Source organism: Pan paniscus, chromosome 2 (assembly GCF_029289425.2).
Source record: "Pan paniscus chromosome 2, NHGRI_mPanPan1-v2.0_pri, whole genome shotgun sequence".
In the NCBI taxonomy this organism is placed as follows: Eukaryota; Metazoa; Chordata; class Mammalia; order Primates; family Hominidae; genus Pan; species Pan paniscus.
In genome coordinates this window covers 156,640,098-156,664,205 of record NC_085926.1, presented here as the reverse complement: position 1 = coordinate 156,664,205, position 24,108 = coordinate 156,640,098, and the positions used below count along the sequence as shown (strand labels likewise).

Genomic DNA, 24,108 nt, shown 5'->3' with positions numbered 1-24,108 from the left:
CTTGTTGCCCCGGCTGGAGTGCAATTATGCCATCTCGGCTCACCCGCAACCTCCACCTCCTGGATTCAAGTGATTCTTCTGCCTCGGCCTCCCGAGTAGCTGGAATTACAGGTGTGCGCCACCACGCCCAGCTAATTTCGTATTTTTAGTAGAGATGAGGTTTCTCCATGTTGGTCAGGCTGGTCTCGAACACTCGCCCTCAGGTGATCTGCTCCACCTCGGCCTCCCAAAGTGCTGGGATTACAGGCATGAGCCACCATGCCCAGCCCAAGTGTTCCTTCTCAAATAGCACATACTGTGTTACCATGGAGTTTATCAGTTGCACCTGCTGAAGCAGAGGGTAGACCTGCCACATGCACTTTCTAAGGTATCATAACCTGATTCACCAGAAACTCCAGGGTCCTGAAGTCACCACACTTTGAAAGAACACTCCTCCATTTCATTTGGTCCTGATGATACTCAGGTGTTTGGAGAGAATAGTCCCGGCGTCAATCTCCTATTTAGTGGTCAGCTGTATCCTAGTGATTGTCATCTGATCTACATGTCACTTCCTACCTGCACCCCTTAGACCTTCAGTGGTTCCACTCAGTAGCTAGAGAGTTCTCCAAGTGTGGTCCCTGGACCAACAGGATCAGCATCATGTGGAACTTGTTAAAATGCAAGTTCTCAGGCCCCACCCCAGACCTCCTGAATCAAAAGTCGGTGTGGATCCAGCATGCTGGGTCTTAGCAAGCCCTGTAGGGGATTGCATGGCACACTCAGATTTGAGACTCACTGCTCTAGAATGAAGTCCCTGTAAGAGACCATCTCTAATCAGATCCCCCACCCACCATTGTAACCTCAACCCCAAGTCTACCCTGACTTAATCTGCTAACTGCCCCAGGCTGGTCTGCTCGCTTCCATGCCCTGGCGCACACGCTACCTTTCCAGAGCACCCTCTCCCTCTCTCGGCTTGTCTAATCCTAGTCCTTCCTGGAGATGTTCCCACCTGCACTGGGTTATACTTTCATTTATACCTTGTCTGAAAGGGTCTGCATCCAGGGGCTCCTTCTAAAGTCTTAGATCACCTTTACTTCCATCTGTTATGGGTTGAGGTGTGTCTTCTAAAAAGAAATGTTATATCCAAAAAGTTCTAACCCTCAGTGACTAAGAATGTGACCTTAAGAGTAAACAGAGTCTTTGAAGATGTAATCAAGTTAAGATGAGGTCATACTGGATTAGAATGGGCCCTAAATCCAATGGCTGGTGTCCTTATATAATATTAAGGCCATGTGGATATGCAAACAGACTCAGAGGAAGACCACCATTTAAAGATAAAGGCGGCCCGGAGGATCCCTTGAGCCCAGGAGTTTGAGGCTGCAGTGAGCTATGATTGCACCACTGCACTCCAGCCTGGGTGAAAAGAGCAAGACCCATCTCAAAAACAAACAAACAAACAATAATAGAGGCACAGATTGGAGTGATTCAGTTGCAAACTAAAGAATGCCAAGATTGACAGCCACCACCTAAAACTAGGAAGAGGCAAGGAGGGATTCTACCCAGAGTCTCAGAGGAAGCATGGCCTTGCTGACACCTTGAGATTGGCCTTCTGGCCTCCAGAACTGTATGAGAATAAATATCTGTTGTTGTAAGCCACCTAGTTTGTGGTACTTTGTTACAGGAGCCCTAGCACACTAATACATACATCATGCCTAGCAGTCTCCCTTCCAGAGGAAGGTTTGGAGTGGTTCTTGTCCACAGGGACCTTGGTTACAAGCACAGTCCAAGAGCATCCCAGCGCTCTCTCTCTCTCTCTCTCTCTCTCTCTCACACACACACACACACACACACACCAGCAGCCAGCTTTGATTCTTCCTTTTCTTAGAGAGGTTGCTGGGCTCTATTTTTCTGTGCAGTCCTGTGTGGTATTTGGGAAGAACGGGGCTCTGCAGGCCAGTTTTCCTGCTTCCTGTGTTGTGACTTTGGCCAATTCCTTAAGTTTGGTCAAGTGCCTCCATTTCTTCATCCTTAAAATGGTGATAACAATCCTACCTACTAAAGGGCTTTAGTGATATAATAGGTTAGTACATGGGTACCATGTTGGGTCGGGTGAAGCACACAGTAAGAGTACAACACGTAATCACTTTTATCATGATTCCCTCCAATGATGCTTCATATGTAAGCACTGAATGAATGCTTAATATTGATTTGCTAAGGATTTGAGGATCAGTTACCAAAACATAAATAAATAAAATCCAGTGTGATGAGTTCAGGTCTTTGAAAGCATTCCATTGTACATTCTCTCGAACAGGTCTTTGAAAGTGGCCTGTTTCCCTCCAAACTGATTGCAAATCAAACCAAAATCAAAGTGCTGATCAGTCACTAAAGAGTACATGATGGTATGGCGTATGAGGAAGGGGAGGTGGAAGGTATATGGGGAAGGGGATGGGACTGCCTCTTTTCACTGTCCAGTGGGGCCAAAAATCACCTGTAAAATAAACACACAAAAAGTAAGGGCCGGGTGCAGTGGCTCAAGCCTGTAATCCCAACACTTTGGGAGGCCAAGATAGGTGGATCACCTGAGGTCAGGAGTTTGAGACCAGCCTGGCCAACATGGTAAAACCCCATCTCTGATAAAAATACAAAAATTAGCCGGGTGTGGTGGCAAACGCCTGTAATCCCAGCTACTCGGGAGGCTGAGGCAGGACAATCGCTTGAACCCGGGAGGTGGAGGGTGCAGTGAGCTAAGATTGCACCATTGCACTCCAGCCTGGGTGACACAGTGAGACTCTGTCTCAAAAAAAAAAAAAAAAAAATTAGAGCATAAACCATGTTATTAGTGGCCCATGATTATGAAGAATTTAGTTCCAGGCTGTAGTACACAAGTCTTTTATACATAATTTTTTTAAAATCTACAGTGAAGAGCTACTAATTTATTCCTTCAGGTTATACAGTCATATGGTCATTTGCTTGCTTTTTCTTATTAAATAGCCCTTTTCGGGAAAATATTGGAACAATGTGCTCTGCCTTTGACTGTGTTTAAAGAAAGGGATGTCAAGTTTCCTGATCTGTTTCACAGATGGGCAGTTCTGGCAGTGTGTTGGGGAAAGGAATGAAATCACTGTAATCTATATTACAGGAATCCTTCTTTCCTAAGGAAAGCTAGAATTGTTGGTCACCTTTCCTCGTGTCAGATTTGGCTGTTTCAAAAAAGTCTACTTACTTTTTTCATGGCTTTGAATTTAATGGTTTAGCTTTACACCATGTGGCTGTAGCAACCTGCTGTGTAAGTCCCAGAGGGAGCATCCCTGGGCAAGACCAGAGGTCTTTATAAGGTGAGTGCCTCCAAAGCCCCACCTCCCCACAGGGTGCCTCAGGGAACATCCTTATATGAGTCAGTTTCTTCACAGACCTCCATCACAATTTCTCTGGGATACATGCCCAGAGTGGTATTTCTAGGTCATAGGGCATTCACACATAAGCTTGATTTGACCACGTACACCAGATTGCATATGCCAGACTGCAGTCGTAAAGCCCCAAACCCCACCCAGCAATGGGCCCTGTCCACTTTCTGATTGCCAGTCTACTAGTGGTACTGTATTAACTCATTGCTTATTTAATTTGCATTTTTGTATTTCTGTAATTACTAATGAGTTTGAGTAGGCCTTCAGAGCTTTGTTAACATACTTAATACATGCAGGGTGCTTAGAACAGTACCAGGCAATTGGCCCAATTATTGGGCTACTTGCATTATTCTGTACACACAAGCATCTTTTAAATGACACAATGTTAAAAATGTTGTTTTAAGGCCAGGCGCAGTGGCTCATGCCTGTAATCCCAGCACTTTGGGAGGCCGAGGCGGGCGGATCATGAGGTCAGGAGATCAAGACCATCCTGGCTAACATGGTGGAACTCCGTCTCTACTAAAAATACAAAAACTTAGCTGGGCCTGGTGGCATGTGCCTGTAGTCCCAGCTACTCGGGAGACTGAGGCAGGAGAATCTCTTGAACCCAGGAGGCAGAGGTTGCAGTGAGCTGAGATCATGCAACTGTGCTCCAGCCTGGGCGACAGAGCAAGACTCTGTCTCAAAAAAAAAAAAAAAAAAAAAAAAGTTGTCTTAATATAAAATGTATTCTAGTGATGATTTCTGATCTTGAATTATCTGCTTATTTTTTACTTTCTGATAGGACTTGGGGTTTGGTGGTTTATGACTGCTCTCACATGGCTGGTGGGAGGGTGGCCTGCCGCAGCCTGGCTGGGGGGCAACCTGGCATACTTGGTCCACCATATGCTTCTCTCCATTTCCACTGTCCTCACCTTGGCTTCAAGCCCTGCTCCCTCTCCCCCGCCCCCTCAGCCAGCCTCCTGCTCTCTCTACATTCACTCTGCACAACTCCTCACTCCAGCATCATTCTCCACACTCCAGCTAGAGGGATCTTTTCAAAATCCCTCCTTCTGGTCCCTGGCTTTCCATTTCTCTCAGGACAAAATCCTCTCTGTAGCCTGCAGGTGTGGCCCTTGCCACCCAGTCAGCCTCTTACCGGGTCCCAGCTCCAGCTCCAGTCTTTCTGCCCTGGGGCCCCATGGCTGCTCCTCAGGCCCTTGCCAGCTCTCCTCCCCACACCAAGACCAATTCCTTCTTCATCTTCAGAGTTCAGCTCAAATGTCGCTTCCCTGATCCCTAGACTAGACCAATTCTCTAGCCATCCTCTCATAGCTCTTGAGTCAGCCACAATCAAATAATCAATCCTACAATGCTCTATTTAAGGCCCTCTCCCGCTAGGCTGCCCAGAGAGTGGCTGCTGCTGTTTTGCTCTGTCTTTCCTGCACCCAGCACAGTACTTGGAATAAGGTAGGAGCTGAAATCATGGAGTGATGTTGTTGAACATCAAGGACCCCTTTATCACAGAACATTTTAAATCAAGGACAGCCAAAGTTCAACACAGTCCTAAAACCACTGGAGAGCAAGTGCGAGACACTGCATCCAGAGGAAGGTGGCCTGGCTCCCGCCCACTCCACACACAGGCCTGTGGCTGTGCGGCTCATCTCACCAGAGCAAAACAGCACGGGGCTCTTGTGACTCAGAGGAAGGGAGAAGGGAGAGGCCTTTGTGAGAGATAAAAGCACTGTGTCTTGATACATGATAAAGTACAACCAAAAATATAAACATTTTATTTTGGATGAAATGTGGACACTTTTAAGAGTGCTTGTTAACCGGGCGCAGTGAGTCACGCCTATAATCCTAGCACTTTGGGAGGCCGAGGCAAGCGGATTGCCTGAGCTGAGGAGTTCGAAACCAGCCTGGGCAACACGGTGAAAACCTGTCTCTACTAAAATACAAAAAATTAGCCAGGTGTGGCAGCGTGCACCTGTAGTCTCAGCTATGCAGCAGGCTGAGGCAGGAGAATTGCTTGAACCCAGGAGGCGGAGGTTGCAGTGAGCCGAGATCGTGCCACTGCACTCCAGCCTGGGTGACAGAGCAAGACTCTGCCTCCAAAAAAAAAAAAAGAGTGCTTCCTTAAAACAAAATAAATCAAATCAGCAAAGAAAATAACTCTTTAAAAGGACAGACTCCACACCGGCTCAAAGCCCTTCTCACTTTGCCTCCATGCGTTTCCAGAGCACTGTTGCGTCAAATCATATCTTAAGTCCTGTATTTTAAATATGCACAATTATATCAAGAATAAGGAAGACTTTAGTGAATCTTTTTGCATAGCATACAACCATGCCCCAATGTATCACTGGCGTGAAGGCTGATGTTCCTCAGGATTCTTATTCTACACATCTTCCCTGGGGTACTGCATCAAATTCTATGGCTTTCACCACTACCTCTGCTGATCCTACTTCTATAACCCTCAGCATTTTCCGAGACATCTCAAATTTCCCCATGTGCCAGAGATTGAACCCTCCCAACTCAGCTTTTTCCTCATCTCATGAATGGCCTCCGCAACCACCCCTGCCCACCTCACAGCTAGAAACCTGAGGGTGTCGCTGACTCCTCTGCAGGAGGCTGTACCCAGGAAGCCCCTACTCAACAGGACAGGCAGACTCCCAGGTGCTGCGGTGCACATAGCAGGGGCGGGGCTGGTGCAGCGACCCATTCAAGGCTTAGAACCCACTGGCAAGCTGAAGTGTCGCCTTCTGAGTGTTAGTTGTTTGCGGGTGCCCATGTGGCTGGGAGTGTGAGAGGCAGCAAGCCACAGCCCTGTGTTCCTCCCACATTGGCAGGTACTAAGGATGCTGAACTTCAGGAATCTTTGAGATAAGAGGTCATGGGAGCCTTGTCCAGCCACTGTCAGGCATGTCTCATTTATATCCTTTCACTACTCATTGGGTGTTTCAGGAGTAACCCTGATGGGAGACCATGTTATATAACATCCCCTATCCTTGAACTTGGGTCAGTCTCTTGTGTTTAGCCCAGTTCTTCTGCTTTCTCATGCCTATAGATTTTAGTAATAATAAAAATAGTAAACAGATATTGAATTTTATGCTGACCCAGGCACTGTCCTAAACCCTGTTTATGCCTTATCCTACTGTTCACAACGCCCTGTGTATTGTGGATATGTTTAATGTTGCTCTTCCAGACTTTGGGATCAAGTGCCAAGTCATCTTCAAAAAAGTGAGGCTTTCCATACCCTTGCACCCACCTCCCCAGGCACCTTTTCTCCAGCTTCACTGTCCCCCTGGAATTCCAACCCCTACATCCCACTCCCACACCTTTGTCTAACACTGGCTCCTCAAAGAGTTAGTTTAGGCCTCACCCACTCAAGAAAGCCTCCCGCAGGCTGCGCTCTGCCACACTGATCAGCTACACTACAAAACTGTTTCCAAGATAGAAGTAGGTTTCTGGAAAGGCCGGGCTGGACGTCATATTTCTTTATATCTCCCCAAGGCCTGGCATAGTAGTTAACAGCGAATGAGTGAATAGACAGACTTGTGTGTGTGCGTTGTGTAAACCAAAATTAGTGCCTCAGCTTACAACAGAACTCGTTTGAAGACTGATGATGAGCCCTCAGCAAACTGCTCTGTGTGCAGTGCTCTCGGGAATTCTCTCTCCTTCCCCAGCAACATCTGTACATATACAAGCTTAAATATTCCCTACATAAATAACCGCCAAGGAATCCTTTCCTTCCCTTCTCCAGTTTCCCAGCATTTTTAAAGAATCTATAATAGGAATGGATGCTATCTGGTCTATTTAAAATAAAATAATGCTGTTTGTTTATTGCATTGCTACGCTAAGATGCAAAGGAAACTGGTGTTTCCAGAGTCCAACCTTCATCAATGCTATGTGAAATAACTTCAGCTCTATACAACAGCAAGTTCCCTTTCCTCTCTAGGAAATATTTCTTTTACTGATTTATCATTTTGCTCTCTTAAAAAAACAGATGGCAAACAATAAGAACTTCTTCTAAACAGTTTATATTGCAATGACATAGATATGTATATTCCAAAATATGCACTGGAATCAATTCAACAGTTTTAAAAGGCTAAACATTAACATTTCTGAAGTTTAAAAGTATGCTTGCCTGTAAAAACTGCAAACGAAAGAAAGAGCATAGCATTGGAAGACTTCTTCAGTGTTGGTGATTCATCCTGTTGCGGACTGAAGTTCCACCTCACACCTGTGCTTGTGGGTCCCCTCTGCCTGTACCGGGTGTCCCCCACCTAGATCTGGGATGGCTGCTTCCTTCCTGTCCTGCTGGTCTCATCTTTGAGATCGCCTCGTGCCAAGCAAGCACCTTCCTACACCACCACTGTCTTTCTTCATTCATCAGCCCCTGAAAGCATAATTATTACTTGTTGTGCGTTTGTTGCCAGCATCCCCCATTGGGCTATGGGTGGCAGGAGAGCAAGTCCTCGTCAGTCCTGCTCACTGATGTGGCCCCAGGACAGGTCGTGGAGCAGGCACTGAGGAGTTGGGGATGAAGGAATTCCCTCCAGCTCCCTGCACACTCCTGTTCTTTTCTCCTTTAGCTGCTCTCACAAAGTCACTCCAGTCAGAACGCAACCATTTCCCTTTCTCAGTCTCCCTCTTTGTGAGTAGGTGTCAAACTAGCAAGCAGAATGGCACAATCAGAACAAAATTTGAGATCTTTCTTCTAAGCCATCACCAATTTTATTCAGGTATAAATGCTACAGCCACCATTTGCATGCCATGTTATCCTAAGAGTGTGATTCCTGGATATGAGGATGTTTAAGGGAGCTTCTACTGTACTAAGATTCAGTTTCTGTGTTCCAGATTAATCCAAAAGAGGGATGTAAAGTTCACGTGGTCTTCAGCACAGAGCGCTACAACCCAGAGGTAAGCTGCCACAATTGGCAAAGTATCCTATTAGCAACTGCTATAAATATGGCTTTGTAAAAAAGTGACAATCTTAATATATAGTGATCTGGAGGTTTGCTTTTGTTTTTTCCTGATCCGTTTCCTATTTGTTATCAAGAACTAAAGAACAGAACTAGGCAAGAGCTCAATATTTAACTACTTCAACTTCATGGTCTTACACAGGGTTGCATTTAAAACAATCCATATAAGCAATCACCTCCCTCTTCCTTGGGACCCCGGGAGAGAATTTCACAGCTCCCTCTGGTATCCCTCCTAGCTCCTCAGAGTCCTCAGAATGACTCACTCTCAAATGCCAACTTATCCTCTTCCTGTCAGAGGGTGACATTTCTGGTTAGCAGGCCAGCACAGCGTGAGACCAACCCCATGAGCTAACGTACACAGAGGCACTCTGTAAAACACCAGCACGTGCTCCAGCCGTTATCAGCCTCACTACAGCTTTGACCAAGCAGACCATGTTTTGCCAAGTTTCCTGTTCCCTGTTTTCAAGAAGAGAGTAAAGAGAAAACTCGTATAGAAATTAGAGCCAGATGAACTTCCTTGTGCTAGGCCAAGCTGAAAGGCGGCAATCAGAGCATGGGCGGAGAGGAGACCCGCCCAAATGTTCTTTGTCTTGTGCTGAGAAGCAGCCTGGAGCAGGCAGCATCCAGGATTAAAGTGTTCCAGGGTGGCAGAGTTTCGGGAGTTGAAGGCATGACTCCCCCAACCCCATGCTTCTGGAAGAATGCTCACCAGTACTCAAGTTCCAACAAGTATCCAACATGACAGCAGTATGCTCTTTGTTTATCAACCTATGAATTAAAATTTCCTTAAAGCATACGAAAGATGCCTTTGATTGTTAGTGTTGCAAACTGAAAGTGTTAAGCTAGAGGGAATACAATTACTAGATTATTTTCACCAACAATATGCTTCCCTGGATTTGATCCTGTAGATGCATTAAGAACAGAGCGAGCTAATTGAAACCTTCCATTTCAGGGGGTGAAGGGCAGTTCTTTTATCCTCAGGCAACGGCTTTGATTCCATGGAGATGTTTTGAGGGGGAAATGAAAAGGAAAATGAAAGGGGGCAGTACCTGGTTCTTTTTCTCTTCTCTGGAAATGACTTTGACAACAGAGGAGGCCATGTACTAGGTTCCTTCTGCCCTTTCATAAGCCTCTTCCTGAATGCTTCCTTCACCTTTTTTCTATGTTGCACCAATAATTAACATCTTAAAGCAGTACTGAAATTCCCTCTCACTCAAAACCAGCACTCACAGGAGGAAAAATTGCCTACTGGAAAGTGTTTCTCAGTTTTTTGAGGTAGTTTTAGAAATAGGCTTATTAAGCAGATCCAATTTTTTTATTTTTAATTTTTATTTATTTATTCTTTTTGAGGCAGGGTCTTGCTCTCCTGGCTGGAGGGAAGTGCGATGATCATGGCTCACTGCAACCTTGACTTCCTGGGCTCAAGCACAGAGAGAATTTTGATTACAATTTGTTTCCTCATGGACTTTTTTCATTTTTGGTAGTTGTTTTCACTGGGACTTCACCCAGTTTAAACAACCACAAAAGTAAAAAGAAGATTATCATCTCAACTATGCAACCAGCCAACGAGAGTTGGATTTGGGCAGGGCCAAGACTAGTGGCCCATGAACTTCCTCAAATTCTAGGCCCAGTGCTGATCTGTGCATTTTTCAGGGAATAAGTTCCCTGGCTTTTCTTATTTGGTTAAGGAATCTGGGGAATTCCTTAAAAGGGGGAAGAACCACTATGCTAGAAATGAGTCATACATCTGATGTCTAGTTGAAGCTCCAGATGTTTCTGGATTATAAAATAAGTGAGGGAGATCCCAGAATATCCAAAACATCTACATTTAAACATGAATGCTGGGGGTGGTGGCTCATGCCTGTAATCCCAGCACTTTGGGAAGCCAAGGCAGGCAGATCACGAGGTCAGGAGGTCGAGACCAGTCTGGCCAACATAGTGAAACCCCATCTCTACTAAAAATACACACAATTAGCCAGGCATGGTCGTGGGCACCTGTAATCCCAGCTACTCAGAGGCTGAGGCAGGAGAATCGCGTGAACCCAGGAGGCAGAGGTTGCAGTAAGCCGAGATCGTGCCACTGCACTCCCACCCAGGCAGGACTCCATCTCAAAAAAAAAAAAAGATGAATGCAAATAAACATCACTCAGGTAGTTGAATGAATCCCATGTGGATGATCAGTGGATCAGTGCCCCCATTTCTTCTGGATTAGATCTTGGCATAGAGAGATGAAGTTAGTACAGAGAGCCTGGGCTTCGGTGTTAGAAGTGAGGTCAAGCCCTGGCTTATTAGCTGTGCGACATGGAGTAGGTACCTCCTTAAACCTCAGTATCTTAATCTTTCAAACTGGAATAAGAGGACCTAATTCATAAGGCAGCATGAAGATGCTGTTGTTATTTTTGTAAATAGGAGCCAGCTTCATCTTTTAGTTCAAGTTAGTAACTTTGAGGTCCACCTAAGTATTATGTTGGTCCACATTAGAGAGTAAAGTGGCCACTACTCTAGAGGTTTGAGCCAAGCAGTGCTCAATGGATGTCAATGATATTTCTTTGGAAATATGCCCAACGTCATTTTATAAAGTCACAATCAGAAGACAAGAGTTTAAATGATAGCAAAGAGAGAAGGACTGTTGTATTCAGCTGTGAGCACAACCCACAATAAACCAAAACCCACTACATCTATTGATGCCAGAGCCTGCCTGCCTTGTACAATGAACTCTTCTCAATCTTGTGTGTGCTTGTGTGCATTGGGGTGAGTGGGAGGTGATAAAGTATCCTGTTTAACTCCACAGTCTTTACTTCAGGAACGTGAGGGACGTTTGGGGAAATGTTCTGCTCGAGTGTTTTTCAAGAATCAGAAACCCAGACCAACCATCAATGTAACTTGTACACGGCTCATTGAGAAAAAGAAAAGACAACAAGAGGATTACCTGCTTTACAAGCAAATGAAGCAACTGAAAAACCCCTTGGAAATAGTCAGCATACCTGGTATGAATCAGCATTTGGAATTTCTATATTCAGGAATGTATGTAATAACTAAATCCTTAAAAGAAAGATCATTTAAGTTTTTATCCCTAAAGTGGCACTTTCATTCAACTAAATATTGTGGTATCCCTCATAATTTAAACAAAACTCAGAGGTATCATCTTTCTGTTCTTCATCTCTAATCCAACACAGTAACTCCACCAACAGTATGTATCCCTTTCATTTCCTCATTTTCCAGCTGGGCACGGTGGCTCATGCCTGTAATCCCAGCACTTTGGGAGGCCGAGGCGGGCAGATCACGAGGTCAGGAGATCAAGACCATCCTGGCTAACACGGTGAAACCCCGTCTCTACTAAAAAATAGAAAAAATTAGCCAGGCGTGGTGGCGGGCGCCTGTAGTCCCAGCTACTCAGGAGGCGGGGAAGGAGAATGGCATGAACCTGGGAGGCGGAGGTTGCAGTGAGCTGAGACTGTGCCACTGCACTCCAGCCTGGACAACAAGAATGAAACTCCATCTCCAAAAAAAAAAAAAAAAACTCCTCATTTTCCATCCCAGAATGAGGGGCACAGTAAGAACTGAACCCCCAGGTAAGAGGTACAGGATTTTGAAATAGGATATGCATACAGGGGTGCTGTTTTCAGGGTTGAGTCCAGGAGCTGAGGTGACATCTCTATTTTTGGCAGTGGCTTTGGAAACTTTAGACGACAGCCTCCAGAGCCACTACTCTGCTCATCACAGCCTTACACTCCAAGGCCAGATGAGCCCTCTCTGGGATGCTGCAGGGGAGTCATGTTTATCTCATTTCAAGTCAGTGGTTAATGGGCAGTGGTGCTGTCTCCAACAAAGGAGCCCTGCGCTCTGAAGTGACTCAGCTGAAGGGAAGCAGAGCTCATGCGTTCCTGCACTCACCAGAATGTGTGGACAGCAGTTGAGACTCAGCACATTTACTGGCAAATCCAATTTTCAAAACCACGAAAGTCATCTCTTGGGTATTAAGCCTGATGTCTGACCGCTACAGCACTCATGGTCCCACCCTCTCCCACAGTTCACTCATTTGCCCAGATTCCGTGGCAAACCCATGTCAACACTGGAGGCTCTGTAGTCTCCATTCCTGAATGTCTCTGCTCCCCATCGATTTACTGAGACTAAATGTCCTTAAAAACCTCGAAGTGGAATACTGCTTCTTCCATTTCTAAAATTCTGAACCCTGAATGATTCTCACATGATAGTTCTCTGACAACTCAGATCAAATCCTGTGCCAAGGAATCAAGGGGAGCAATTAAAATCTCATGTTGTAGCAGAATTTGTTTATATTGAGTATTGCTTGAAATAAATGACCTGATGACTGATACTTATAAATCTACACTTATTTGGAATTGTTTTCCTTTAGTTGGGAAAATAGGGCTTATCTGTACTCCTTAAAACACAAATTTTAGAAATTGTATTGGATCTTTTCTTTGAATATTTGCCACAGGATCATGAGATTTTAGACACTCTTTAATAGTGCAGGCTAACTGTATGTTTAGTTAATAAGTCCTGTATATCCATAGGGACCATTCTATAATAATCTAACTTAATGTAGCTACTGTGAAACTTCAAAAAACTTCTTTAATAGAGGGCAACTTTTCATCAAAAAACTTGTAAGTTTTGCTGTCATAGTAAATTCAGCAGAGACATTTAATGGTGCTATCTATAGCTTGTCTGTGTATGTAAAATTATCTACTTAAAACCAAAAACGTTTGGTTTTAGATAAGGTAAATTTTACCCAGTTCAAATCTCAGGGGGGCCGAGCGCGGTGGCTCACGCCTGCAATCCTAGCACTTTGGGAGGCCGAGGCGGGCGGATCACGAGGTCAGGAAATTGAGACCATCCTGGCTAACACGGTGAAACCCCATCTCTACTAAAAATAGCCAGGCATGGTGGCATGCGCCTGTAGTCCCAGCTACTTGGGAGGCTGAGGCAGAAGAGTCGCTTGAACCAGGGAGGCAGACGTTGCAGTGAGCCAAGATTGCGCCACTGCACTCCAGCCTGGGCAACAGAGCGAAACTCCGTCTCAAAAAAAAAAAAATCTCAGCAGATTCCTATTCAGTATTTAATGGATCCAAGGCATTGGACTGTTGTAGTACAATGGGTAAGTGAGAAGATCTAATCCATTTTGGAATATCCTTGCTCCACATTGTTTTTTCCCCTTAAGTTGTCTGTTTTTTATGAGTGAAAGTTTCACTTCTAATGAATTTACAAACTTCCTAGCAATGAATCCAAGTACACTACATACAGAGGGAAAGATTGAAAACCTGGGAATAACCAGCTAAAGTTGTGTCTGCCCAAGTGGTTCTATAGCAGTGTTGCCAGCACTTACCCTTTCAAATGTTCTCACTATTCATGGTATTTAGTATAACTGGTTTATCTTCTAGGGTGATGGGTTTTGATCTCACAAATCTGAACTCACAGCAGCACCATAAGATAGAACACGTGATGATGAGCTGGATCAAGGAAGTTTTCAGTCAATGAAGACAGGAATGATGGCAAACCTCTTAAAAGCAAAATAAGCAAAAAAGTTTATATCCAAGATATTGAATTCAGAGTCTTGTATTACATAATGTTCTGAAGTTCTTATGGTTCAGCTGCTCATAGCAATGAGGAAAAAAAAATTCATTCATGAAATGCTGATATTCTTGTCAGGAAGTAGAAGTCCGAAACGTACTTTCTACAATAACATCTGTAAAAATAGTCACAGCTCCCTATTGATTACTTATCATATGATGACAGGAAAAAATGACATTACCAGGTTAAAGAAATTACACAGAAAAGCCAGTGAAGAGTACTGGAAGTCCTCAGTTCCAAATATGAAGGCACTTCGATATTAACAGGAAAGAATTATGGAACCAAAAAACTTATATATGTCACATAAGGGTGATATGATGACAATGAAGGGCAACAAATACCTTTTGCTTTATTCTCAACAGGTATTTTCTTCTAAAAGATTTCTCCAAGTGCTGAGTCTTCAATGCTGCTATTTATTTCTAACATCTTACTGCACTCCACATGACAGCTGTGTTGAAGCTTTTCCATTTTTTCAAGGCCCACACCCCAGCCTCATGCACTTTCAGGAGACAGTCTTGCCTCCTGCTTTACTGAGACTGAGACATTTGATTCTGTCATTTCTTCCCACCTCACAAAGTCGCTATGTCTTCCCCAACCCTCTCTTTTAATTCTAAGACTCCTTTTATACCCTTGGTTCTAGTTTATCTGGTTCTTTCATAATTTTGCCCCATCAGTATCCTTCCCACCTTGAGAATCTCTGTCAACCAGTTCCTTCTCTTGTCCTATAAAGATCGTCAAGATCAGAGTTCTGTTGACCAGTTTCTTCATAGACCCATCACCCCCTCTTTTTCCTTATTCTGTCTACTTTTCAAAAGTAGATTCTATACACATTGCCTCAACCTCCAACTCTTCCTATTTGGCTTCTACTCTATGTACATAAAGGGACCACCCAGATCACCAAAAACCCTAACCAGATCTTGCTTCTTATCCTTCTTGATTTATCTGTATCACTTTTTTTTTTTTCTTTGAGACAGAGTCTCCCTCTGTCCAGTGTGTGGTGGTGCAATCTTGGTTCACTGCAACGTCTGTCTCCTGGGTTCAAGCGATTCTCCTGCTTCAGCCTCCAGAGTATCTGAGATTACAGGCGTGTGCCACCACACCCAGCTAATTTTTATATTTTTAATAGAGATGGGGTTTCACCATGTTGTCCAGGCTGGTCTTCAACTCCTGACCTCCGGTGATCCACCCCCCTTGGCCTCCCAAAGTGCTGGGATTACAGGCGTGAGCCACCATGCCCGGCCTATCTGTAGCACTTTACATCATCCACCTTCATGACTTTCTTGACACTGTATTTAATACACCTAATAACAAACTCAACTTGTTTTCACCCAAAACGTTCCCACTTTCTGTCCTACATTTAATGGTATTACTATTCTCCTAGAGTTGGCTAGAAACTTTGGTCATTATCAACTAATCTACTAACATTTAATAACTTGCCATTTCCTATCAAGCCTGCATTCACAAAGTATTTTGGACTAATCTTTTCATCTCCAAATCCACTGTCACCATCCTTCATGCCTGGGCTTCTTCTCCCTGAGACCACCGCACCCAGCAGTCAAAGTCATCTTCCACACTTACTACTCAATTGCAGTTCATACCCACTCTGGCAGCGCTGGAAACAAGGCCTTTCAAAATCTGCTGCCAGTATACTGTATATTCTATCAAGAACAGTCACCGAGGCTGCCCCTGCCTGGTGCCTTCCTACCTTCACGTGCTCACTTTCTCACTCAGACCCCCACACAAATGACAGCAATTCAAGGTGCAGCCAAAATCTCATCTCTGTGAAGTTTCCCCTAACCCTCTCCAGCCCAAAGCCCAAAGAAACCTGTCCCTTCCCTGCTGTCCCTCAGCTTTCTGATCCTCCCTCTCTTAAGGAATGTATCAACTATAACCCCACCATGTCAACATGTGGAGGGTGGGGACCCATCTTGGTATCCTTCACAGATCCCAAGAAATCAGTGAATGCTGTGTGAATTACCTCTGAGTATAAACTAGCCAAGTTCTACCAATACAGAATAGAATTTATGCTAAGGATTACTTTACCCAGAAGGATTAGTTTCCTAATAAGTTTGTTAGTATTCCTCATGTATTGTGCTATTATTAGGCCTTAATATAGTATCCCTACAAAACTGCATAAAATGATGGTTCATGAACAGTCACCTCATAAAATTTGAGCTCCTAAAAGTCACAAACAATAATTTATTAGTCATTGTATCCCTAACCTATCACAGTGTCTAATACTGTGTAAGTTTTAAGAAAGATGTTTGCCAAATTTAAAAGATTTTAGGTCCGAAAACAATGCCACAGAAAAAAATCTACCTGTTTTCTTCACGTGTTAAACAAGAGTGACAGAGATGCTGCCAACACATTGATTAGCTTTAAAGCCAATGATTAGAGAAGCACAAAGATATTCTGGCAGACTGGGAAGCAAAGACCACCATCACATTGACTGTAGACCTAAACCAGAAGGTAAGGTGAAAAATATCAGTGATAGACTTTTCAACCTAATTAAAAATGCTTCTTGGCCAGCACAGTGGCCTTCACCTGTAATCTCAGCACTTTGGGAGGCCATGGCAGGAGGATCGCTTGAGCCCAGGAATTCAAGGCTACTGTGAAGCGTAACTGTGGCACTGCATTCTAGCCTGGGCAATAAAGCAAGACCCTGTCTCTTAAAAAAAAAAAGCTTCTTAACTAACAAGACTAAGTTAAATTCAATGTCATCTTTGAGTATTCAGTAATGAGTATGGAAAAGTCACTTTAGCTGCTAGGTGTGCGACAGTTGGAAGGAGGAGACTGAAATCTGAGAGATTTGGTAGCAGACTGTGGCTGTGGTCTCAGGGAGAAGGCGCTCAGGCCTGAAGGGTGGTGGCAGTGGGTTCGGAGAAGACAAGATGGGTCCAAGATACTTTGTGGACATAGGCTTGATACAACGTAGGCTTCATAGCTCTTACTTTGCGTGTATACAGTACAGCAAATGGCCATTGATTTATAATAGATTTACTCAGTTTGGCAAGTTGAAGAATATAAATCTACATACTAACATAGAAACAGATACAAACAAATCACATATCTGGCTCAAGGTCTTGCTGTGAGAGAGATGACTGGTATGACTAAGTTTAAACCCTATTTCATTTCTGCAACTTCTGAGATTTTGTCTCAAAAATGCATTAATACAAATGTGCTTTTTTTGTCTCTCTCAGATAATCATGGACATATTGATCCCTCTCTGAGACCCATCTGGGGTTTGGCTTTCCTTGGAAGCTCTTATGTGATGTGGGAAATGACAACACAGGTGTCACACTACTACTTGGCACAGCTCACTAGTGTGAGGCAGTGGGTAAGAAAAACCTGAAAATTAACTTGTGCCACAAGAGTTACAATCAAAGTGGTCTCATGTGAACTTCTAATTTCGTATCAAGAGTTTTAATCACATTTATTTCAATAAATATGTGAGTTCCTGCAATGGGCTAAGTATTGTTTCAGGGGCTGGGGACACAGTTGTGAACAAAGACACAATGTTGCTGCCCTCATTGGGACTAATTCTAGTGAGAGAAGATAAAAAGAGACAGTGAGCTAATAAATAAATATGTATCATATGATGGTAAATGCTATGAAAAAAATTAAGTAGCCAAGGTGGAAGGATCATTTGAGGTCAGGAGTTTGAGACCAGCCTGGGTAGCATAGCAAGGCCCTATCTCTACAAAAAAATTAAAAATTAGCCAGATGTAGTGGCACATGCCTATAGTCCCAGGTACTCGGGATGCAGAGTTGGGAGGATTGCTTGATCCAGGAGTTGGAGGTTGTAATAAGCTACGATTGAGCTACTGTACTCCATCCCGGGCAACAGAGTGAGATGCCATCTCTGTCTCAAAAAAAAAAAAAAAAGTATTGCAATATTCTAGGCAAGGCCTGGTGGTAGCTTGGACCAGGGTGGTGGCAATGGGGCTGGAGAGATGTTTGGATTCTGGCAGATTGACAGTATTTGCTCATGGGTTGGATATGGATATCAGAGATGAGAGGAGTTAAGGATGATTTTTAGGATTTTGGTATGATTAACCAGAAGGACACAGTTTTCATTTACCGGTTGGGGAAGCTTATAGGAGGAACAGAATTGAGGGAGAATTATCTTGATTTGGGGCATTCTAAATTCTATAACCAAACAGAGAATTTGTATAATCTTCTGGACAGAAGAGTCTGAAGTTCAGGGGAGAGGTCTCAGCTGTAGTTGTCACCATATAGTATTTAAAGCCACAAGACTGGATGAGATCACAGATAATAAGTGTAGACAAAGAAGGTAATTTATGTAAGGACTGGATCATGGAACACTTCTGACTTAAGCAGTTAGAGATATGGGAAAAGAAAGTATTTCAAGGATGAGGACTGGCTGGTAGTACTAAATGCTTCTGGAAAGTCAAGTAAGATGAGGACTGAGAACTGCCCATTTCACTGAGCAACTGGAAGTCAAGGAAGGGAGAGCTTATCAAGAGCCCTCTCACTGGCACAGTAGGGACAAAAGGCAGATTGGGGTAGGTTCAGGAAAGGATGGGAGGAGAGGAAGTGGACATTCCATCCTTTCAAGAAATTTAGCTATAATAAAGGAGAGTAAAAGGAAGGAAGAGGACTACAGCTGGATGATGGGTGAGCATAGGGCTGAAAGGGTTTTTGCATTTTTTTTGGTTGGGAGACATAACAGCATGTTTATATGTTGATGAGGAAAAGTCTGGCAGAGAGAGGCAAAGTAGGAATTGCATGAAAGAGAGGGAAAAGTTGTTAGAGTTACTATCTTTGAGCAGGCCAGAGAGGATGTGATTAATCCAGATGATATTAGAAACACGGAGAGTTCACGTAGAGGGAAAGCAGGAAACAGTGGCCCAGTGCTAGGAGGGCAGATATCAAAGTAGGAGCTTGTGGAAGCTCTATTCTAACTGCTTCTGTCTTCTCAGTGAAAAAGGAGGCAAAGTAATAAGCTGAGAGCAGGATGAGAGCAAAGGTGTTGGGAGTATTACAGAGGCAAGCTGAACTAATCATAAGCACCAATTTAAAAAAATCGTTTTGTTCATAGGTTCACCCACGGATGGATCATCAGTGAGTATCTTCTGAGTACAGGACTTACCCAGCATTAAGTCATCATTTTTAATGTCAATAATACATAGTTTGGTTTGCTTTCCAAAGACCACATGTACAACACACATCAACTAAAAACCTAGATTTTGTCTTTATCAAAATGAACATGTCTTTCCCCATACAGAATGCTTTTAAATAGAAATTACCATCTAATTGATTGTTGCCATATAACAAGTCAAGATACAGTACTAGTTCTTTTGCTAGGTAAGTTTCTATCTGTTTCTGACACACTCTCATCTACCAAGATAACCACATCCTCAACAAGAGGCTTTTACTGTACCTGATTTTAAAGTTAGGGGGAAGAGGTTGTTTTAAGCGTAGAAAATGGTGTCAAGATAATATAGAACTAATTGTAGTAAATGTGAGAGGAAAACTTAATAGGAGTAGAGCAACACATTGAGATAACAGAAAAAACTAGGACATTTAACATGTTTCCCTTTCTTTTGCAGTTGCATATGACACATTTTTACCACTAGGACATACTAGGGTACAAAAATAGCAGGTGTATTTCTCTCCCATTCTAACCCGTCTTTCATGTCCATCATCTGTCCACTAACATCCCTCAACCAAACTGCACGTAGGAAAGCGAGGACATACAAGTAACTAGACAGTTAAAAGGCAGAAATGCAGGCTGGGTGCAGTGGCTCATGCCTGTAATCCCAGCACTTTGGGAGGCTGAGGCAGGCGGATCATGAGGTCAGGAGATGGAGACCATACTGGCTAACACTGTGAAACCCTGTCTCTACTAAAAATACAAAAAAATTAGCCAGGCATGGTGGCACGTGCCTGTAGTCCCAGCTACTCGGGAGGCTGAGGTAGGAGAATCGCTTGAATCCGGGAGGCGGAGGTTGCAGTGAGCTGAGATCGTGCCAGTGCACTCCAGCCTGGGCGACAGAGCAAGACTCTGTCTCAAAAAAACAAAACAAAACAAACAAAAACAAATGCAGAGGGAGAATGGTCATTGACTAAGAGTTTCAGATTTTTTTTCCCCCTGTGATGTCTGGGTGTTAGATAAATAATAGTTGAATATGCAGCTGAGTCATCCAAGGCAAATCATTTCATCTCTTAGGGCCTATTAAATGAGGACTCACAAACGGATTGAAGTTAAACTAATACAAATTTAAATCCCTGGAGCAATTAGGATATTTGGTTTCAAGGCTGATACGCATTTCAGCTTAGAGTTCTTTTAAAGAAAAGGATGCACATATCCACAAAGATTTTCAAATTCTGCTATTCAGTGGCCACTAAGGTCTTCTGTGACCCTTCATCAAAAGAAGCAACACAAGCAACAAGGAATGATTTTTAAAAAGACACCATGAGCAGAAGGTCTAAATACTGTTCTGAGAGACTAGCAACAGGACACTAGGGCTGAGAAAGCCAGTATGGCACGGAGGCAGGAAGTGACTAGAGGTGCTCTTGGCCCAAGGTAGCTTAAAAAAAGTATGAAGATTATAATTTTTCCAAAAACTTTCTGGGAATTACTACCTTTATACTCAGGGCTAATTTCACCTTTTAATGCAATTGTGTAAAGAAGTACAAGCTTATAAACTCACAGCCCCAAATGAACAAGGCCTGAGGGAAGAGTGTGCAAAAAAAAAAAGAAAGACTGAAATGCAAATATAAAGTAAGACACATCTTACTGGCACAACTCTTTCCTTAGAACTGAAGAATAGATGTCATTCCCAATACTATGAGGACAGTGCCAAGAACACGGGATATATGCTGGCTAGGGAAAAAAATGGATAAGCCCGTACCTTTAGCCTTTAATATGAATTGAGAAAAGTCAAGCTGAGTATTGTTCTAACTCTCATCAATCAGTACCAGGTTTGTAAGCACCCCAAACTATCTAACCTGCAGCACATCACTATCAGTCAGCTCATCTTCACATTAAGTAGAAGTCTCCATTAGCCAAAGCTACATATAGAAACCATCCTATCTACCTTATCTATTATGCTGAAATCTACTTTTGATAACTTCTATTACTAACTTAAGCGTAATTCTTCTCTACTAAAACCACCCTGGTTCTGTTAGAGATCCTTTGCTCCCTTTTGGGGGAAGCGGGGTGGAGGGGCATGGGGTGGGTTGGGTTATGACCAAGTAAAAGGGAACAAACAAAACACTTCCAGTCTGTCTGCAACAAGATTAAGTGCTGAGTTACCAGGAAATGTAACAACAAATCATCATCCATTTGGGCTACAAGATTTGGCACTTGTGATGATCTGAACTGAAGCCAAAAAGATAATTTCTGAATAATATTAAAAATAATGACTTCTTGGCAGAGCTTGACATGGGGAGGGCAGTCCAATCTTGGCATCCTTTGCCAGGCTGGGATGTGCAATGTCCTCTTCTGCATTTTTTTAAATAAGCTGTGCTTTTTGGTTTGGTTTAAAGGTGGTTCCTCCTAAAGGAGGAGGAATCTATAAAAACAAAAATGTAAGGGGCTGTTTCGATAACTTTATTGAGGAAGTTCTCAATCAAATGATAGAGGGTTTTACCAGCATTATCACGACTCACATTTTTGTATTTAAAAATGGGTAACACTCTTTGTGCTTTTACCAAAATAGTCTGTCAAATGGGGCTGGAATCCTAACATTTGTTTTAAGCTCTGACTCTTTTTTGCTTCAATGGAGACTGCCATGATTTCCTTCAGAAATGCCATTTTCAAACGCAGAATAAGGCATTGTTCTCAAAAAAACATTTTAAGTGTATAAGTAAAACCAATTTATATATATATATATATACTTATTATTATTTTTTAAATAAAGATGAGGTGGTCTCTATTAAGAAATAATAATATTGCCCATGCTGGTCTCGAACTCCTGGGCTCAAATGATCCTCCCACTTTGGCCTCCCAAAGTGCTGGGATTACAGGCGTGAGCCACCATGTCCAGCCTAAAACCAATTTTTAAATTATAAAAATACATGGTAAACAGTCAAGACTTGAAAAATAGTGCAGACAGCACAAAAGTCTGAGACAAATATCCAGCTGGTGTGGGACATCTTGGGATAGATAATCATGTCCTTCCAAGGTCAAGACAGCCACCAAATGAAGGTCTAACAAAGCTAAACACACCCTCAAAGCGACAATGCCAGACTGATCACTGGAACCTCCAGTAACTGTTCCCTTAAGAAAGAGACACTGAATTTTCTCTCATGAATTCTCTGACTTTCCAGCTTGTGCCTCAGATGTTTGCTTTGAACATTCGTGGGTACACTGTGAGAGACGAGGGAAACCTACCGATTATTGCCAAGAAGAATCATAGAAAATGCAGTTGATTTCTGATTTATCCAGGCCCTCTGGGGAAGGAAATGCCTCCTTTCCTTCAGGCATTTCTGAAGGAAATCATGGCAGTCTCCAGCGAGGCAAAGAAGAGGCAGAGCTTAAAACAAATGTTAGGATTCCAGCCTGTATCTTCCCTCCAGACTTCACCTACTGGCCATTTCACGGCTGGTAAAAATCTCCATCAATGTAGGCAAAGGGGAGTCTAAACTTTTTTGGTGGGGGTGGGGGGTTGCTTTTTTGTATTCTTTAGTATTCTTAATAGAAACCTGGTAATGTAACCAAAATGCAAGTTTAATCACTTGCTGCTTGCAGAATCCAATTCACAAGAGTGAGGTCTGGTATGAAGAAAGTGACTTTATTCCAAAGCTAGCTTAGGGGAAGAAGTATAGGCTCCTGCCTTTAAGGTACTGTTTCCCTTTTGGGACAAAAAACAAGGGCTTTTACAGGGGGACTTGGCATAAATGGCATGCAGAAGAGGAAGCAAGCAGGTGCAGGGTCTATGTGACTTCTTGGGTGCCTTATCTACCCGGTGGTCAAGCTGACGCCATTGTGGGCAGAGCTAGATTGTAAAATGGCCATTGTTTCAAGACACTTGGACAGAGTTCCCTCATGGGCCTGAGGTTGTAAACTGACTGTTGTCTCTTAAGGCCTTCTCCTGGTGGGAGAGAGTTCCAGCTCTCGAGCACTGAAGTGAGCACATACATAAGCTTGCCATGCAGGGAGTGTCTGGTAAAAGGGAAGGTAAAGGTTATGATTCCATTTCTAAAGAGCTAAGCAGGAAGTAGAGAACAGGGAAAAAGGCGGAAAGAGAAAAGAAAAAAATTGTTTTTTAAGTAACTCATTCTCTTTCTCTTAGAAAAATGTAGTACTCAGTTACAGTAGGAAAAGACTCAAATTATAATCCAAATTAAGGTATTTTTTAAAAATGTTCTTTCTTCCATTTTTACTAGTGAACAGATAAGCACTCTTGCAAAAAAAAAAAAAAGGAAATGTCAGAAAGAAAATACGGAGTTGGTTTAGTTACTAGTAAAATGTACAGAAACGATGTGAATAAAAGAGATGAAGACAACTGCCTGCCTACTGAAAAATATCCAGTGCACTGGTTTTAGAAACAGCGTGTATAGCTTCATGTGGTATATATGAAGAATGTGGGTGTTGGAGTCAGTAGATCTGGGTTGGAATTCCCATTTGTCCCTTCCTAGCTGTAATCTCAAATTACCTCTCCTGTAAAACCAGGCTCATAATACATAGATTGTAAAGGAGAATTAGATGAGAACATGTAGAAGGTGCCTAGCACAGAACCTGGCCCATGGTAGGCCTTCTAGAATTACTGGTTGCTCCTCCCCTTGTCTTATTGCCTGTCATATCAGGGCTAATATATCAGCTTGAGGTATATATACAGTATCTAGATCCTTAAGGTTGTTAAAAGAATCTCCCTATTCCCACGGACTCCAGTATCCATCAGAAAAAGTGACAGACATTCAACCAGACTTTCATATAACTCAGTGACAAGACAAAAATGAGGATCCATGACTTCCATATCTTGAAGCAAAATACCACCAAAAACCGTGAGGCTGAAATCGAAAAGGCAGTAGGAGACACAAGGCACCCATTCAAAACAAGAATGTATTGTATAGTTATTACACTAAATACCACCGTATCTATTACACTAACTCTTTTTTCTCCCTCTAGAAAACTAATGATGATACAATTGATTTTGATTATACTGTTCTACTTCATGAATTATCAACACAGGTAAAACATAACA

The 24,108-nt window shown here is 43.0% G+C and overlaps 1 protein-coding gene across 2 annotated transcripts in view; it reads left to right on the top strand.

The window, feature by feature from the left end:
- Positions 1-24,108, top strand: part of RARRES1 (retinoic acid receptor responder 1) — a 37,436-nt gene that overhangs the window by 10,553 nt on the left and 2,775 nt on the right. The window contains exons 2-5 of one of the 2 annotated variants that reach the window (XM_034957664.3): positions 8,220-8,282; positions 11,148-11,331; positions 17,134-17,270; positions 24,033-24,095. In XM_034957664.3, the coding sequence (XP_034813555.3) occupies positions 8,220-8,282; positions 11,148-11,331; positions 17,134-17,270; positions 24,033-24,095 (447 nt within the window). Of the gene's footprint in view, positions 1-8,219; positions 8,283-11,135; positions 11,332-17,133; positions 17,271-24,032; positions 24,096-24,108 lie in introns of both variants that reach the window. The other variant, XM_014344430.4, reaches the window with a different exon arrangement.